The sequence below is a fragment of the Lolium perenne genome, chromosome 1 (assembly GCF_019359855.2).
Source record: "Lolium perenne isolate Kyuss_39 chromosome 1, Kyuss_2.0, whole genome shotgun sequence".
Classification (NCBI taxonomy): domain Eukaryota; kingdom Viridiplantae; phylum Streptophyta; class Magnoliopsida; order Poales; family Poaceae; genus Lolium; species Lolium perenne.
In genome coordinates this window covers 183,336,366-183,354,753 of record NC_067244.2, presented here as the reverse complement: position 1 = coordinate 183,354,753, position 18,388 = coordinate 183,336,366, and the positions used below count along the sequence as shown (strand labels likewise).

At 43.7% G+C, this 18,388-nt stretch overlaps 2 protein-coding genes and 2 long non-coding RNA genes across 5 annotated transcripts; 2 read left to right on the top strand and 2 right to left on the bottom strand.

Moving 5' to 3' along the window:
- The first annotated feature begins 406 nt into the window (after window positions 1-406).
- LOC127315250 (uncharacterized) lies at window positions 407-2,966 on the top strand. Of its 2 annotated transcripts, none has more exons than XR_007860072.2 (5): window positions 407-951; window positions 1,054-1,689; window positions 2,338-2,407; window positions 2,493-2,601; window positions 2,699-2,966. It is a non-coding gene; the product is annotated as an uncharacterized lncRNA (long non-coding RNA). The 2 variants fall into 2 exon arrangements; XR_007860073.2 differs by having other exon boundaries at window positions 415-951; window positions 1,152-1,689.
- A 1,244-nt stretch (window positions 2,967-4,210) lies between these two features.
- Window positions 4,211-5,763, bottom strand: LOC139833897 (uncharacterized). Its single transcript, XR_011749384.1, has 3 exons — window positions 5,679-5,763; window positions 4,850-5,531; window positions 4,211-4,480 (listed from the first exon to the last, which is right to left on the bottom strand). It is a non-coding gene; the product is annotated as an uncharacterized lncRNA (long non-coding RNA).
- Window positions 5,764-13,478: 7,715 nt separating this feature from the next.
- On the top strand, window positions 13,479-14,208 carry LOC139833421 (uncharacterized). The gene is made up of 2 exons (XM_071823713.1): window positions 13,479-13,874; window positions 13,924-14,208. Exons 1-2 carry the CDS (start codon window positions 13,479-13,481, stop codon window positions 14,206-14,208), a joined length of 681 nt encoding a protein of 226 aa, XP_071679814.1.
- Window positions 14,209-15,354: 1,146 nt separating this feature from the next.
- LOC139833418 (two-component response regulator ORR27-like) lies at window positions 15,355-16,332 on the bottom strand. Its single transcript, XM_071823711.1, has 4 exons — window positions 16,194-16,332; window positions 15,923-16,078; window positions 15,508-15,834; window positions 15,355-15,362 (listed from the first exon to the last, which is right to left on the bottom strand). The coding sequence occupies exons 1-4, from the start codon at window positions 16,330-16,332 to the stop codon at window positions 15,355-15,357; spliced, it is 630 nt and encodes a 209-aa protein (XP_071679812.1).
- Between the last annotated feature and the right edge of the window lie 2,056 nt (window positions 16,333-18,388).

Sequence of the window (18,388 nt, the reverse complement as noted above, 5' to 3'; positions counted from 1 at the left end):
GATGGAGATTCTGCCTTACTGCTTGTAAGCACTAAGCAGTGTGAATTAATTATGGCACGAGACAGGCCACCGGAAAAAGAATCATCAGATACGAGTATCGACGAGTATTTTGAAAAGTTATGTCAAGTTGTGCCCCTTTGGATTCAATAGAACAAGGAAGGGACTAGGGCGTGATATTGTAATTGTGTCCCAATCTTAAGCGACAAACTCGTCCATTTACCGGTCCCTCTGTTCCGCTGTTGTCGTTGTATTTCTCGCCCCGTTTCCATCGCTGCCTCGCCCTGTTCCCAGAAGTCTTTTTTCTATAAGCATGCCCCAACATAGATACTTTTTCTTTACTTACTAATAAAGGAAGGAAGGTTTCTCCCCAAATTTTTCGTCCGTTTTTTCTTTAACCCTTATTTTCGGTGGAAACTACAGGGCATGCCACCGCTAAGTGATCGAACGGTTTGATAACTGACCATCCTTATCGCACATGGGCGGCCTCCTTCTAATTTCCTTCCCCACGCGAGAGCACAGAGCAGTCGCCGGCCTCCACCACCGCTACTTGTGCACGGTTACCCCCGGCCTCCACGGCTCCATCTCCGGCGTGGGCCCCGACGGCGTACCATCCGCCTCATGTGCAGCGGAAGTGTCCGCTCCCTTTTGCTGCTCCTGCCCCGTTTCGCCCCGTCTTGTCTCCTGACACCGAGATCTGCCGCCAACTCAGGTCCCCTGCGCCGCTGCCCGGCGAGCTCCCTGTCTCCACCATATGGCCGAGCTCTCGAAGTCTAGGCTGCACCGAACTATCCCTCTCCCTCCTCTGAACTTCAGCGTCGGCTCCCAACTGCCCCGTCCTGCCGGATCTCGTATGATGCGGCTGCTCTTGGAGGTTCCCCAATAAGGCTCTATCTATGATGCTCAGTGTACCTTCCATTCTGATGGCATTTTCCATGAATCCCCACTCCCCAGGTCAGTATAGGAATTCCCCCCCCCCCCCCCCCCCCCATCAATTTGCTTTCTTGCTTCAGGATTATGCAATGCCAATGTAGGAACATCCCCTTTTTTTGTCAGAATTTAATTCCTCAATTTCTGGGATTTCGATTCAATCGTGATTCGGCGATCTTGTGCTCGGAGTGGATTTCCTTGGATTTATTTGAAGTAAACTGCAGCCTGTTACTGCCTGGAAGTTCGAAGATTTCAGATGGGATTTGGAAGAACTAGGGTGGATGGTTCGTGCAGCGCTGCTCTAATCCTCTGATACCATGGGGGAGAGCAATAGGTTCATCAAGCACTGCAATTTCATCTGCGCCTCGAGTCCCTCGACCATGGTTACCGGGAGGGTCGGTGATCTTGTGCGCGGAGAAGATTTTCTTGAATTTATTTAAAGTAAACTGTAGGCTGGTACGGCTTAAAAGTTCGAGAATTTCGGATGGGAATTTCATATCTGCGCCTTGACCACGGGAGGGTCCCGACATGGTCGTCTGCTTCATGCCCGTGCTCCGACCGGTGACAGCTCGCCGACTTCAGCCTTGCCGGGGAGCCAGCCGTAATTCGTCAGCGGACTGCCGCTGGAGGCGGCCACTGGTCAGCATCCCGGCGTAGCAGGTTCTCGAGCTACGCACCAAGACGAAATTCCAAGATGCCATACTTGTTATTTTGCCGATGGCCTGATTCTGTCGCTGCTTGTTTGTCCAAGCTGCAATATGTGTACGTCACTTACCTGATTCAACTACCTCATCGTATACGATGTATCACTTACACACCTCTGAAGCTCTGATGCAAAGTTTGGCAGTACCAAACATCATATGCACTTAGTCGTTGCAGTTAACAACCTTGCAAGTATTTAGATAGCAGACCGATTACTAAAATTTATTGGCAAAAAAATGGTTGGCTTCACTTGCATCATCAGGCATTCAGACCCGGAACTTTCTTATTCTTTTTCCATGCAGGTTTTCTGAGCTGATTGTCATGTACTTACATTTAAAGGAAGATATCTGTCTAAATTTATCACGTACTTATATTTATTAAAAATAAATTGGGGATATTTATCAGAATTTAGCTACATGAAGCAGCACGCAATGGATCCTGTGGTTGCAATAGCCAGGAGGGATTTGTTTTTCCGGATCCCCCACTTTTGCTACGAAAAGCCAAATTACCCAGAATTTGCCAATCTAGCTGCATATGTAATATTGTAATGCATTAGGTTAAACTTTGCAGCTCTAGGTAAGATGGCCTATCAATGAAGTCTTGCTCTACTTTATTTTACAAAAATAGATGTGCAAATTTTACTATTATTACATGATGTGCAAATTACAAAATGCGGTGATTGATAAAAGTTTGCTACACCTGGTACAGTTTGAGGATATCATGCGGTTATTGGTAAAATAGATGTGCAAGCACAACCTACGCAGAAGAAGTCAAACAGGTTTACTCTAATTTTCTTTTCTCTAGGTGCTCAATGAATTTCCCGTCTAATTAATTTCTTTCTTCTATTGTTCCTGAAATTCTAGGTGAATCTAGATGAGAAATTCGCTCTGTCCTGATAACAAGAAAAATGATCCACCTAGGAACGATCATAATGCAGTAGATACATTTACCAACATATCTGTATCAAAAACAGTAAGTATCAGAAAAATATGTTAATTGCTCTTGATCAGAAATTGGATTCATTGACAATGTCTACATTATGTTAAATTATGGGTTAATTGTTTTCTAGCCTCCAGCATAGACCACCACGATGGTGCATACAAGCGGGTGGGAGAGAGGAAGATCCATTCCACTTTTTGTTGAATCCGTTGCCGTCTCCCACAACCACATGTCGTCTCGGACGAATATTACGGGATCGGTGAAGATCTAGGCATCGCCTATGTTGAGGCGGAAGATGGTGCATTTCTATGACAAATATTATTTTTCTCTTCCGTAGCAACGCACTGACAAATTTCCTAGCAAAGATACTTAATTAATATAAGCATATTTTCATCTAAGTGTTTACTATAAGAGACTATGACCCGTATATCTACAATTACTACAAGTTTAAAACTTCTGCGAGAGATAACCCGCATACCTACACAAGTTTAAGCTTCTTCATGGTGCCCCTATGCTCCCAGAGTACCTTCTACCATGCAGCTTCTCATTTGCCTTTAAAAAAATCTTGCGGGTTTGAGATTTAGTTCATCAAGAACTATTCATCTCATTAAACAATTACTTTCCTGGAATGAAATTCTACGTGGCATAAAAAAGGTTTTAGAAAAACCGTAACAACGTGCCCCTCTGCTGCCGGAGCACCTTCTACGGCGCAACTTCTCATTTGCATTTAAAAAAGCTTGCGGGTTTGAGATTTAATTCATCAACAACTATTCATCTCATTAAACAACTAATTTCCTAGAGTGAAATTTTAAGTTGTATATTTTTTTTAAAAAAAAATCCGTAGCAACGCACGGGCAAATGTCCTATTTTTTATAAAAGAAGGAGCAACAATTTACAAGAAAGCAAACATCCTAGTTAGCAGGGTTCTCCACACGCACACGCAATTACCCTGAAGCCTACTCTCTCGATGCCGGTTCACTCAGCTCTCAAAGGGTAGGGAAAGCTCCTCCTTTATGTGCTCGATGAGTTGCAGTTCATTACATTGCTCTCGTGCGTTGCTAAACACACGAGACTTTTCTTCATTTCATCAAGTTTTCTTCATTTCTTATCAACTCCCCAGCTTCTGAGACTTTTCCACAACCGAGAATAGAAGACATCATTTGATTCATTTCTCGTTTCCAAAAAAAAATCATAGAATTAAAATCAATGTTTCTTCTTGTTCTTGCAATGTAACGGAATTATAAGAGACCGTCTCATGCTATGAGTAGTAGTTTTGATCTTATCTAGTGTCTAGCAAAAAAAATTGTTACTTCAAATACCCCAATATAAAAATCATGTCTCCGCCTTCGGACCGGAGTCCAAATACACACTCTATATATTTTGATACTATAGTGGTTCCATGCCTCGTTTTGTCTCTATCTACGTCTTTATCAAGATTTAGCATTTCACTGAGCGGGAGCCCTGAACTTAGAGTTAGTGTGGGTTGTGAATGCAGTATATACTAGCACGCCAAGTTTGCAGGGGCAATGTCAGTTGAAAGCATAGAGGAGGGCAGCGAAGAGGAATAGTTCTACTTACCTAGACTGGACTGTATAAAATCACATAAGACAGCGCCACACGTATTTTCGCAGCACCATACAGATTCCAAGACAAAGTCTCACGCATACATATCTTCAAATTAACTTAGTACATGAACAGTATCAACAGTTAACTTATTTTACAGAATAGTACTTTATTTCTACTTCATAAATAACCAAATTGAAGATCGATTCATTCATATAGAGGAGAGCACACCATGTTCCTTGCTAATTCATCATAGGCAGGGTTAGCATTCTTGCAATTAATGTATGCCCTTTTAAAGAGAAGGCCCTTGGCCCAGCTTTATATATAAAGCTTGCAATTAATGTATGCCCTGTCCAATTAAAACAAAAAAGTTTAGGTACGGTTACCATGTAAAACTACTTTATATGATCAAGAGAATGAAGAAAATAAATATGCAGTGCCCATCAGCAATCAGCGGGGTAGTATCAGGTCCAATGGTTCTAAGAAAATTATGGACAAGATAAACCATGAACTGAAATGCTTCCAATAAATTGTAATTCCATGTAAAAGAACCTGACCTTTACGTTGTGACTACACATAATTATAACACTGACTAATGTATTTGCATCACTATTTTGCAAACTTGACTTCTCAAGGGGCATGGATTCAAGCAGTCACACTAAATGGTTAAATTTAAAAAGAAAAAGAAAATGCATGCATGGAAAAATTAGAACAATACCTGCTAGTTATTAAGCTTTTTAATTTCGTCCTCACTTGGATCACATTGCATCTGATGGCCCAGTTATTCCGTTTCCACAAGTGCTCTCCCAGTTTAAAAAGTCAGTGAAGTCTTGAGCATGCGATGCACTGGCTTGACCAGCAGCGCCAGCTTCATGGATTCCTTGGGTCATACATGTTGCTGCATTGTTCTGGATGGCCTCTATTTCACCCAGCTGGTAGCTTCTCACCATGTCATCACCATCACCCAACATTGCTATCCCACGGGTGCTGCCGTGGTAGCTGAATCTTGGAACCAAACCAGGAGTGGCCATTGTCTATTGTACTTGTTGTGCTTGGTTGAAAGATGGAGGTGCACTAACCATGCTTCTGTTTTCTGGACCTTTACCACAATAACCATTAGCATTAGCATTAGCATTGCCATAACCACTAGAATTGCCATGGTGATTGCCATTGTTGTGAAGATGTCCAACATGACTAGCTCTGTAGCTCTCATTTCCAAGAACGCCACGACAGCGTGGTAATGCACCATTACTTAGCTGGTTAACATTTGTAGCTCCATGAGATCTCATATAGGATCCTGAACTTTGATACGTCAAATAGTTCCCTGAATTGTTATAATGAGATGACATGTCTGTGGGCTCGCCAGATAGATGATTAATTAGACGGTCCCTTTCGTATATCTGAAATTTCGTGAGAACATCAATAAGTAGATGCTTGGGTAGTTGAGTTGAGTATTATTTATGATAATGTCATGATCATATGAATACTGCACAAAACTTAGTTTCAGATCGAATCTAGAAACTTCAACTAGCTAGTCAAAATCGTACCTCCAGATGGATTGTGGCTTGGTCTATAGGTATTTCTATACCTTGAGCTGACAAGAGTTCACGTATCCCTTTGAGACAATATCCTGCATTAGAAAACCAAAAATATGCCAAACGGGCAGAGTTCAGAAAGATAAAAAACAATATTAATCAATACATGCGATATATTTATTTCAGGCCAAACATGCTTAATTAGCCCTGAATTACATGCCCCTTGACTAAAGCATGCCTGCACTTTTTTGGCCATTCTCTGGAAAAAACAACAAAATCTTTTCGAAAAATTTCTCTCTCAAAGGATGAATTAAAAATCTCTAGTTGTGAGGGCAACGTGGAGACATAGAAATCCACAATCTGAACCTTTACCATGCATATGCACGCATGACCTAAACCCCATTACCCCCCCTCCCCACAAAAAAAAACCACATAACGAACAACACGAGTGACTCCTTGAGATTTATAAACCGCCGCACAATTTCTAGCCCTCGTATGCCGCCTCTCGCTGGCTAGTTGTTTGGGCCGTACTAAAGAGAACATGTTGAAATTTCCAAGTTAATGTTTCAGTCTAGTCTTGATGTTTTTTTGGTCTAGTGTTGACGTTGGAACGTACCTGTGATTGAGGGGATAATCATTCCAACTCTGAATCTATCCCAATAGAGAATAGACAATGGACCTTAAAATGTTATCTATTTATGATGAGAAGGCGTTGTATTACTAGCACAATAAATAGCACTCAATTTTGGTAGAAAATACATGTTCTTTTCCTCGGTGCCATGCAATGCAAAATTAGATGCCAAATATTAGAAGCTCAACTCCCTTGCCAATGAAGTAATAACAAGATGTGAGACAGTTGCATTGGCCAACCCAAGCGTGTCACCACCATTGTCATCCTAGGCAAGGAAGTGTGCTAGAAGATTTTCTGATATACCAAACTAACATAGGGATGATAGCAAGATCAGCTTCCTCATGTATTGCAAACCATATCACAAACTCACCTAATATATGCCTTGATTTGACATAATCAATGGTGCATCTAGTATCTCATGCCTAAACACTGCCATGTCGAAGAAAATGTGTTGAATCTTGTTAAGTAAATCTACTTTTTTCTTATACATGGTTTGAAATAACCCTAGCCATACTCCGGTGGGCCCGGAAAAGCCTGTGAAAAATCAGAGCCCAAGCCCTCCCCAACGAGAAATTTTGGACTCGGGTGGCCCAAAGTTGCAAAAAGAGGGATTTTAGGCTAGTCTAGGTTAGTACACCGCATGAACGGTCTAATTTCTAAGGCTCAAGTCTCGCTCGAGAAGTAGAATGAGCCGAGATTCTAGGTCCAAACCCAACCTGATGGCCAGGCCGGACCTAACTTAGCCTAGGATTTTCAGTTATGTCCCTGTTCAAGCTTCCGATGAGCATGTCTACGTGGGAGCATAGAGGCAATGAGATAGAGGGGCAAAATCCTTAGCAATTCTTTATCTGTTGTGATCAATGGTCTGATTTGTTGTGATCAAGTTCTTCTGGTCTAGGTTGGTACACCGCATGAACAGTCTTATTTCTAAGGCCCAAGTCTCGCTCGCGAAGTAGAATGAGCCGAGATTCTAGGCCCAAGCCCAACCTGATGGCCAGGCCGGACCTAACTTAGCCTAGGATTTTCAGTTATGTCCCTATTCAAGCTTACGATGGACATGTCTACGTGGGAGCATAGAGGCAATGAGATAGAGGGGCAAAATCCATAGCATTTCTTTATCTGTTGTGATCAACGCTGAATCTTGAAGATGTACCTATTATAGATGAGTGTGTGTTGGACTAATTTCTTTACGGTACCACCAATATATGTTAGAATCTTGCGTGTTCACCACTCAACAATCTCCCTGGAAATTTAGATGATATAGATAAGAGGCTTGGAGAACATGGCAGTGAACAAGTAGTACAAGAGGGATAGCTACCACAGCTTGCCTGGAGAGTATCACTGTCATTATCGACCTAGTGCGGGAAGAGATTGTCGACAATTTTATATATTACAAAAAGTGGCCGAGACGTCCAATTATAATCATCTTCGCAAGATCAATGAGCTGCTGGACAATTACATCTCTTGACCTTGCTTTGAGATAATGTTAACCACCACCTATCACCTTGCAACTGGTTAAGCTCTTCTAAGTACATCTTCTTGAATCTTATATACGAACTTAAGTGTGTGCTTTGATGTAATCTAAATACTAGAACGTGGGGGAAACTTGATCGCGGGGAAAGTTCATATGAGTTATTTTTCTATTCCAACTTATAGTAGGTCTCCAAGAGATACCTTATTTTGGCGAGCATGTTTAGATTACCAGTAACTCCTCAAGGGTGTCATTCCAAATATTGACCTAGACGAGGAAGAGGCCACACACACTTTTATAGTTTATGAACAAGCACAAGCATGGTAACATGAGCGTTTATCGATATGTGCAAACAACCGCCTGATTGGTAGTGCTCTAGGCATTGGTTCAACATAAGGATGGTTTATGTATCAGATGAAAGCCATTTGAGTTGAAGCCAATGGGTTCAATCTTGCTAAATGAATTTGATTGTGTCTTTAGCTGAGCTTTGACCATGGGAACCATAGGGGGGCCGGGGATATGGTTTTTTATGTTTATTATTACATTATTTTCTTATATTAAATATTCCTATTTTCTTTATTTAGAAATATCGGTTAAGTTTACCTTATATTAACCACCCAACTATGGTACAACATTTATGATTTTCCTCTCACCGCTTTCCATGGAAAAAGTTTGAGGAAAAATAATGGACGCTCGATGCCCTTGTCAATGATGAAAAGGAAAATCAGAGAACCTATCGAAGCTCACACCCAAGTGTGTCACTTTCATTATTGACCTATGGCAAGAGGTCGTAGATGTTGTTATAACTTAGAACACAAACATAGCCATGGTAACACAAGCACCATCTCGATATTTGTAAACTAACACACGATCTCTTGTGTTTTATGCCTCTCTATGACATAATGTCGCTCACCATCTGTCATGCTTGAGCCTCAATATCAAAGCCAATGAGTTGAATATTTCTAGACGAAACCACTCCTTGACTAAATGTTGTTTCTAGCGGGAATGTACGAGGGATGTGATATGGGAAAAGATTATACAAATTGTTCTTCAATCCAAATGGACCCAGAAGCGGTGTCTATTTTTGCTGAGGAGGTACTTGATTAGGTGTACGTCACATAACTGCCAAAATATTGTAGAAAATTGAGCATTCACTACCCGATAGTCTGGCGAAGTCGAGGATAGAGTTTAGATTCACGGCTCCCCATTGAAATCAACAAAGTAGGGTAAGCGGGGTATATGCCTCGGCGCTCCCATGGAGCTGATAACTTTAATCATCCTAGGCGAGCAAGGAGCCAATGATGTAGAGTTTATTAAACTTATGTAACCATAGAAGCATGAAAAGTTCTCAAGATATGAGAACCACCACACACACACAATATTACTCCAGGCTAACTTCGGCTCATACCTCCAACAAATCATTGATGTCCTTATGAAGGAACCATTGTAAATCCGCTTGAAGATACTTGTGTGTTTTTACGTGGTACAAAGGTATGAACATAGCGAAAAAAAGATTAAGAGAAAATGTGACAGCTTCTACCTCTTCGCCAATATATGGTCGATCTTGAAGAGGTACATGCTTTATGATAGACATTACTCCATGTGTTAGGAAAGTGTATATTTGTAACTGCAACGCATCTCTCACGAAAGTTAGAGGATAACGAATATATCCTCTCCACACATGGAAATTATGAAAATAGGAGAAGATGGTCAGCTATCCTGCCTTGGTCATTGTGTATCATGCATTATGCTTGCCAACCTACTCTAGGAATAAATCGTTGATGATTTTACAAGTTACCAAACTAGTGTAGCGGTCGGAAGACAAGTGGCTTCTCAAGAACAGTGAATAACCGTTCTATATGCCATGCTCAGGACCTTTCTTCGACATATGCTCCAACCAACTTTCATGTGCAAACCAATGGGACCCTGTGGAAGCTAACACAGCGAGTCCTTTTAGATGATGACACTCGTTGTTTTATACACTATCTAGAAGTGGTGAGCCAACTCACTTTCCAATCATGGGCATGGTCAATTGCAGCAACTCCTGTGTTAACCCAAAAAAGCATCGTTGCTAGCCCATATATATACTAACACTATTGTTTAATGGAGAACTATCGATTGAGTTCGAGCAGTTGTCCACAGTCGCCGAGAGTTAGCTCTGCAATTCTTGAAGATGTATCTACTTAAGGTGACAAGATAGTAGGTTAACTCTTATTCCATACAAATAAATTAAGAAAAAATCTTACTCCATACAAATTACTAACAAACTTATGGTCATCCAACCGAATCTCATGTAGTTGAACTCTAGATCTCGGACAACTCCATAGAATTCACATGCCCTCCAGCTACTCACGCCCCGTACACTCTGTTTCCGTCATGACGGGTATAATATCATCTGGCATGCAAGAAGAGTCCACTCACATAGAACATCAGGCATGTCCTTTTTGTCAATTAGTTCATATTAATAAATGAAACATTCAACTAACAGAAGAACAAACAATCTTATTTCTCATACGAAAAATTCAGACACGACTCCCTCTACTCCTAGCCATCAATCAACATATCCCCTTCTCTTCCTCCTGCTAGTGCAAGCAGAGGGAGCTCAGAATTGGGGACCATAGATCTATGATGTGGCACTGTAATTAGGTCTCTTAGGGTTTGTTCAATAGACGATGATGCTATGGTGGTGATGGAAAGATTGTGTGGACGAATAATAAGGCTTTCCCCAAATCCACATACACCTCGTCAACATACTTCTCCTCCCTAGCGTTGAAGAGGGCTGGAAATCTTACGGTTCCTACACTTCTAAAGTGTTGGATCTCGTTCTAGTCCCTATTCTTCGTGTCATGGTCTGATGATTTTTTCTCCATCCGGTGAGGTTCGGCCAACTTCGTTTTCAAGTATGAGATAGTGAGGGAACATGTCTCCTTGGATTTGTCTGCCCCCGGATCAAGGTTGGTCGTCCAACCCTTGTCACACTTTATTCTCCGTGGTAGGGACCTGTTTCTCACATTACTATTGTTGGCATCTTCTAGTTGTGACCTCGACATCCCGGTTGTCGCATCAATTATGTTTTCCGTGCTCTGGTGTATAATTGGTCAAAGCCCGACCCAAAAAATCCCGGGCCAAGCTAGGTTGGGCCATGCCATCAGGCCTACATTTTCAGCTCAACGGTTAGGACGGGATGGGTTTGATATTGGAATTTGGCAGGATACAACTGGGGCCTGATCCAAGGCCCGCTAGGATTTTCCTCAGTTCGGGTCTTGATCAGGCCTGATTCTCTAGCCCTATTGTCGGGCCTTGCCAATATAAGGCCTAGGTTTTCAAAATTGGGCCTTTTTAGCGTGACCCATCCCGAGGTATTGTGAGGTATACTTCTACATGGTCTGGAGGTCCAAATGCAACATCAAGCTTCGTGCATGTCACGTTCAACCGAGAAGTGTAGGAGAAAGATGGCATCAATTTCTCCAAAGACTTAAGTGTAATTTCCTTTCTATTCACGTATGGTCCTATAAAGGTTGGCTGACTTTAATGGATGTTTCCTCTTATGAACAGAAAAGCAAGAAAAACATACATATACCACCCTACCAGACTATTAATAAAATAATTCCAACCTAACACTAGAGACTACCATAAGTATAAAGATCGAGAATCTATGCAGCGCACTAGCTAAATTTGTCCACCGGCTGCACCCATGTTTCTTGGACTGTTGGATGGAGAAATGGTGAGTAAGATCTAGTGGCTGTTGTCATTATTACAAAAAGAACCTTGCTTTTTTTGTTAGAATCAATCCTCACTCTAGCTTATTCGGATTTGAATACTATCTAGAACTTGACGAGACAACATGGAACTCATAGCAGATAAAACCTCATGCAGACAACGACAAAATACATGGACATTTTGGGAAACTCTGGAACCACCAGACCGAAGTTTGGGTAGATTCATATGAAATGAAGTATGTGTGCAAATATGCTAGTGCACAACTTGTGTTTTATTTGGTATGGTGCTTTTCCATCCAACGACCAAGGTGACATGGGTGAAGTTGGCTCGTGGGTCCCACATTAATGTGGTGTGGCACTCGTTCTGCCACGCCAGTGGTAGGCCCGCCCATACCGGTGATGCACCAAAATACGCCACCCCATAAATATTACCTGTGGCGTTTTTTAGTTTGCCACGTCACGGATCACATGATCCATATAAGCTATTTTCTACTAGTGTGGGTACGTTCTCTATAGATATAGAGTACCGATACATGCATCCTGTGCTAGATTGTCCCCTGCTTCATGTCCTCCACGAGAAGTACCATCTCAGTGGTGCTTGCACAAAGATTGTACTCACAGGTATTTTTAGCTATCACCAACAAAATAACTTATATAGAAAAAAACTGCACACTAAGCTAGAGATCATAACACCAGCTACATACTACTAGATATAAACTTCCTGGATGATACAGTTACCACTCTACATGGCTTACACAAAACACAACTATCTGACATAGCTTTAGCCATTAGAGATGTCTTATTTGAGCTCTAAACTAATCGACCGGAAAACAGAACACTCTAACAACGACTACAGATCAGCCATTCAAACATGACCAAATGGCCGATCCAGTATCGAGCATTTGATACAGTGTGCTAGTTGAACATTCCAATTTGCGTGTAAGTTTTAAAAAATTCCCTCACATGTATAAACAGTATTTTCATCTTCTCCAGGACAATTAATACTATTAAGTAGACACTTAGAGCATGGCATCTGATGGTGTCGGTGTAAAAAACCTGTCATATACACTACTTAGAAGCAAAAATAGAGCTAGATCAGATGGTGTAGGTGTAAAAAAAGTGGTCCCAGAGGTGGTCCAACTTTTACACCTGATGTATAATTTGCCGCAAGTGGTGTAAATTGACACCACTTGGCGAGGTGGTGTATAATCCATCCGCTGGCCACATGCCTCCTCCAACCGTTTTTCCTGTGCCCCAGCGCTCGCCCAGCTACTCCCAACTCGCGCATCCTCCGTGCCACCGCCGAAAAATCAACCAAAATCCGTCAAGCCGACGCTTCCTCGCCGCCCGCCGATGCGTTCCCGCCGCCTACCGAGCCCTCCTGCGCCTCGTTGGAGTCTCATCGTAAGTCGAGATGGACAGAGACACCCTACCACAGCTGAAGTTGTCCGCCGCCCGGAGGCACGATTCTGGCTCGCCGCGGCCATCTGCCGGCAGTCTATGGGCTGCACGATCTCGGGCAGCATCGATCTGACACTAGTGAGCTACCGCGCGGCCAAGTTCAGCCGAAATCAGCCGGGCCTTGATCGGCTCCGCCTCACCGCCCATCATCCTCCACACCGTCGGCGGCGGCCTCACCCTGCCCAGCCCGCCTCACGACGGCCCTTCTGATGATCCTGCCTGCCTCCAACTCGTTCGTGTTGCCTTCGACACACCCTTATATCGGCGGCGACCGTGCAACTCCGGGGCGCATAGCCGGTGTTCGACGGTGTGGCAAAGGTAGTTTCTTGATCTTTTTCTTCTACATTTTATGTTATTTGTATCAGTTATCTTGTGTAGATCTTGTTAAATGACACAATTATGTTATTTGTAGATGTCTTCAAGCGACAGTTCAAGCACCCTCGACTACACGACGTTCGATGAAGAGTTTGATATGGTGGAGAAAGAAAACGACGACAAGCGTCCGAAGCGTGGCGGCTCAGTCGTTGGCCATGCAAAGCTTCACCGAGAGTGGACTCATGCGCAACTACTTCGCCGAGCACCTGATCAATCCCGAGCGGTGGTTCCATCGCCAGTTTCGGATGGGGACAAAGTTGTTCAAGTTCATTGCCGAGGCGGTGTTGTTTCATGAGACCTTCTTTGAGCAAATAAGGAATGAAGTCGGCCAGCTTGGGCATAGCACATTCCAGAAGGTGACCGCCACATTGCGCATGATGGCATATGGAATTCCAGATCTTGTTGATGATAACTTGGAGATGAGTGACATCCAAGAGACCAAGTGTGTCAAGCACTTTTCAATTGCTATGGTGGAGGTGTTTGGGTCTGAGTACTTGAGAGCTCCCAGTACCAAGACACTGCTAAACGCTTGGCCATCAATGCCGAGCGTGGTTTGCCGGGTATTCTTGGAAGAACTGTCTAGTAGCTTCGCATTGACAGTTCAGAGGACAGAAGAAGGACTCCACTATCATACTTGAAGCCGTCTCCGATCAGGAGACATGGATTTGGCATGCTTTCTTTAGGATGTCCAGATCATGCATTGACATCAATGTTCTTCAGAGGTCAGCACTCTTTGCCGAGATAGCCAATGGCCGAGATACGTCGGCGGTGGAGTTCGTGGCCAACGGCCGCACCTATGACAAAGGTTACTACCTTGTGGATGGCATCTATCCGAACTGGGCAACATTTGTGAAGCCTATTTTCTCCCCCACAGGTAAGAAATAACAAGGCTTTCACTCTGCTCAGGCGGCGGCTGCTGGCGCAAAGTTGACGTGGGAGTTAGAGATCTCTGTGGTGTAACTTTTCTTCAGTTCCCCGGCAACGGCGCCAGAAATTTGCTTGATGCGTGTGGTTGACACGTCCGTTGGGAACCCCAAGAGGAAGGTGTGATGCGCACAGCGGCAAGTTTCCCTCAGTAAGAAACCAAGGTTTAATCGAACCAAAGATGGGAGTCAAGAAGCACGTTGAAGGTTGATGGCGGCGGGATGTAGTGCGGCGCAACACCAGAGATTCCGGCGCCAACGTGGAACCTGCACAACACAACCAAAGTAATTTGCCCCAACGAAACAGTGAGGTTGTCAATCTCACCGGCTTGCTGTAACAAAGGATTAGATGTATAGTGTGGATGATGATTGTTTGCAGAAAACAGTAGAACAAGTATTGCAGTAGATTGTATTTCAGTATAGAGAGTTGGACCGGGGTCCACAGTTCACTAGAGGTGTCTCTCCCATAAGATAAACAGCATGTTGGGTGAACAAATTACAGTTGGGCAATTGACAAATAAAGAGGGCATGACCATGCACATACATATTATGATGAGTATAGTGAGATTTAGTTGGGCATTACGACAAAGTACATAGACCGCTATCCAGCATGCATCTATGCCTAAAAAGTCCACCTTCAGGTTATCATCCGAACCCCCTCCAGTATTAAGTTGCTAACAACAGACAATTGCATTAAGTATTGCGCGTAATGTAATCAGTGACTACATCCTTGAACATAACACCAATGTTTTATCCCTAGTGGCAACAGCACATCCATAATCTTAGAGATTTCTGTCACTTCCCCTAAATATACACGATCTGATGGGGATGCTCTTACATACGTGTCACTAGTACTAAACCTTGTAAGCTAGCACCCAGAAACTAAGCACGTAAACAACAAATCATGCATGATGCAATGACACAAAGAGCCAAACTGACACGCAGTTAGAAAGATGGATGGTTGGTTCACAGGCTCACATGTATTGAGCACTCGATAAAGTGTACTACTAGAACGTTCCATGCAAGTTCAAAATTTGTTATCACACATATAAACAGTATTGTGCAATTTCATCTAGTGCAATTAATACTACTACTAGCAAGCAGACAATTACAACCCTGTAAAGCTATAGCGCACCCAGACATAAAGCAAGTAAGAACAAATCAGGCATGATGCAATAGCAGAAGGGCCAAATCGGCTTGCAGATAGATAGATGGACAGTTTCTTTGATCGCCCGTTTCGGGTTATGTCTCACGTACGCACCTTCCGTTCCCTGGAGCACTTCGGCCGCCTCGACGAACAACGCGTGCAGGTTCGGCAACGAGTTGAACTGGGTCTTCCTAGTGGTCCTGCACCGCTTCTTTTGTTGCCGGACGCCGCGAGAGCTCCCCTCGCCGGAGCCGTTCACAGCTCCGGCGGATCTCCTCCACCGAGGGTCGGAGCCGTTCGCGGCGTTGATCCTCCACCGGGAGACGTGCTTCCAGATGTAGCGCAGCTCCTTCTCGCCCAGGGGCTTGGTCAAGAACTCGAAAGCGCCTCCCAGGTACCCCCTCATCATCGTCTCCATGGGCTCGGGCTCGTTGCTGACCACTGCAATACATGCAGATCTATCAGTAGGTAGGTAGCGCTATCAAGGATTCAAGGCTGCTAGCCTCCAGGTTAATTGCAAACGACTTACGTATGACTGGGAGACGATTTCTGAGGTGCTCGAGGAGGCCAAAGCCGTCGATACCTGTCCCCTCCGTGCGCGCCACAGTTATGACGAGGTCGAACGACCCCTCCGGCTTTTGCCGCACCTCTCGCAGCGCTTCTTCCGGCGACGCCTTGGCCGTCACTGCACGCATAGATAGATACATGTGAGAGGGGTCGGGTCTGGATATGGCAGCAACAGGGAGCAGAACTGCTACGAGGAATCAGAACTGCATCCAGGAGAGGAGATCCAACATTACCATGGTAGCCACAGCCCTGGAGCGTCCGAATGAGGGTGATGAGGGAGAGTGGGTCTTCATCGACGGCGAGGATCCGCACCACGGCCTCTGGGAAGCCCACGTCCACAGTGGCGCCGGAAGCGGAGCCAGTGTTCTCCATGTCTGCAGCTGGTCTCTCGGTCACGCAATAGCACGAGTTTAGAGTTCAGATCAGAGCCTAGCTAGACCCGGGCGTTTGTTGACTGAAGGCTTATAAATGGGAGAGACGAGTGCTCCTTGTGACATGTGAGCTAGGGGATGTGACATTTTTTCGATAAAGGATGCCTTTATTACTTTTTAAAAGCAATTACATCCAGCCTCTGCATAACCAGGATGCACACAGCCGTTTTGTTGTCTCAAGTTCAAAAAGATAAAAAATAAAACTAGGCGAGATACATATCGGAACGATGAATCATATAACGCCTAAGGAGTAGGTGGAGCATCTATCCGTAGACTATGCTGCCACCCATGTTGGGAAAAAGTATCCCTCGCCGTAGCCTCCAACCGTGTACAGACCTCCGTAAACAGGTCTCGGTTCTCCACTCGCTGAAGAGGTAACCACGAACGGAGAATACCTGTACATCTGTAGATAACCTGCAACAAAGAGCAATTTATATCATTAAAAATCTTGTCATTTCTACATAGCCATAGCGCCCAGATAACTGCTAGCGCCCCCACCCTAAGAAGCAACTTAAACCTTGAATCGACACCATGAAGCCAATTGCCAAAGACATTGGCAACACTAGTCGGAGGATACAAGGTAGACGCTACTTGGATGACTGACCATATAGATCTCGCGAACTGGCACTGGAAGAATAAGTGTTTGATTGTTTCGTCGTGATGACAGAAAACACATCGAGTACTCCCATGCCAATTACGCTTAACAAGATTGTCTTTGGTGAGAATTACCCCTCGACGAAGATACCATCCAAAAAAATTAATTTTTAATGGTATCTTCATCTTCCAAATCTTCTTGTTATTATCAACTGGTAAATCAGAAATAAGGATCGCATTGTAGAAAGATTTTACAGAGAAAGTACCATTGACATGAAGGTTCCATCTAAATTCGTCTGGTTCGTCCGATAATTGAATATCTCCAAGCCGTTGAATTAAGGTATTCCATGCCACAAGCCTTTGTCCAAGTAAAACCCGTCTGAACGTCACATTCGGATGTGAGGTAGCCATTACAGTAGCAATGGTATCACCTTGACGGCGAGCAATCGTATAAAGAGCTGGATACTGTTCACTTAAGGGTGCATTGTCTAGCCAAGCATCTTCCCAGAACCGTATCTGTGCTCCATTCCTTATTGAGAAAGTGCCATGGCGAAAAAAATCATTTTTTGTCGCCATTAGCCCGGCCCAGAAGTGAGAATCCCCTGGTTTCCAAACCACTTGGGATAATGTCTTCGAACCAATATACTTTCTCCGAAGAATAGTTTGCCAAGTCCCATCCTCAGTGAGGAGCTTAAACAGCCATTTACCCAGTAGAGCTGAATTCTTGACTGCCAAGTCATGAACTCCAAGCCCTCCTTGGTCTTTGGGACTACAAACTATACTCCACTTAACCAGTCGATATTTCTTTTTCTCGCTGTCCCTTGCCAAAAGAATCTGGATCGATAGTAATCGAGTTTATGCAGAATTCCTTTCGGTAGGATGAAAAATGATAACATATACAGTACCATATTTGTGAGTACCGAATTAATGAGTACCAATCTTCCACGTAGGGACAACAATTTACCTTTCCAACTACTAAGGCGTTTTTGTAGTCTTTCTTCCACTAATTTCCATTCCGCGATTGTAAGTCTCCGATAATGAATCGGAATACCCAAATAACGAATCAGAAATTGGCCTTGCCCGCAACCAAACAACTCTGTATACAGAGTCATATCATTTTGGGCATCACCGAAACAGAACAATTCACTTTTATGGAAATTGATTTTCAGTCCTGACAATTGCTCAAAAGCCGCCAAAATTAGTTTCAGATTTTGAGCTTTTTCAAGATCATGATCCATAAACAGAATTGTATCATCGGCATATTGAAGTATCGATAAGCCACCATCAACTAGATGTGGAATCACTCCTTCAATCTGGCCATCAGCCTTAGCCCGCTCTATGAGTATAGCCAGCATATCCGCTACAATGTTACACAACATCGGTGATAACGGATCCCCTTGGCG

Bases quoted from the DNA above. Each gene is read 5' to 3' on its own strand.
- LOC139833421 (XM_071823713.1), top strand. From the start codon at position 13,479: ATGCAAAGCTTCACCGAGAGTGGACTCATGCGCAACTACTTCGCCGAG. The intron at 13,875-13,923 runs GTTTGCCGGGTA...TCGCATTGACAG, and splicing joins GGCCATCAATGCCGAGCGTG to TTCAGAGGACAGAAGAAGGA.
- LOC139833418 (XM_071823711.1), bottom strand. From the start codon at position 16,332: ATGGAGAACACTGGCTCCGCTTCCGGCGCCACTGTGGACGTGGGCTTC. The intron at 16,079-16,193 runs GTAATGTTGGAT...CTATGCGTGCAG, and splicing joins CCAGGGCTGTGGCTACCATG to TGACGGCCAAGGCGTCGCCG. The intron at 15,835-15,922 runs GTAAGTCGTTTG...CATGTATTGCAG, and splicing joins AAATCGTCTCCCAGTCATAC to TGGTCAGCAACGAGCCCGAG.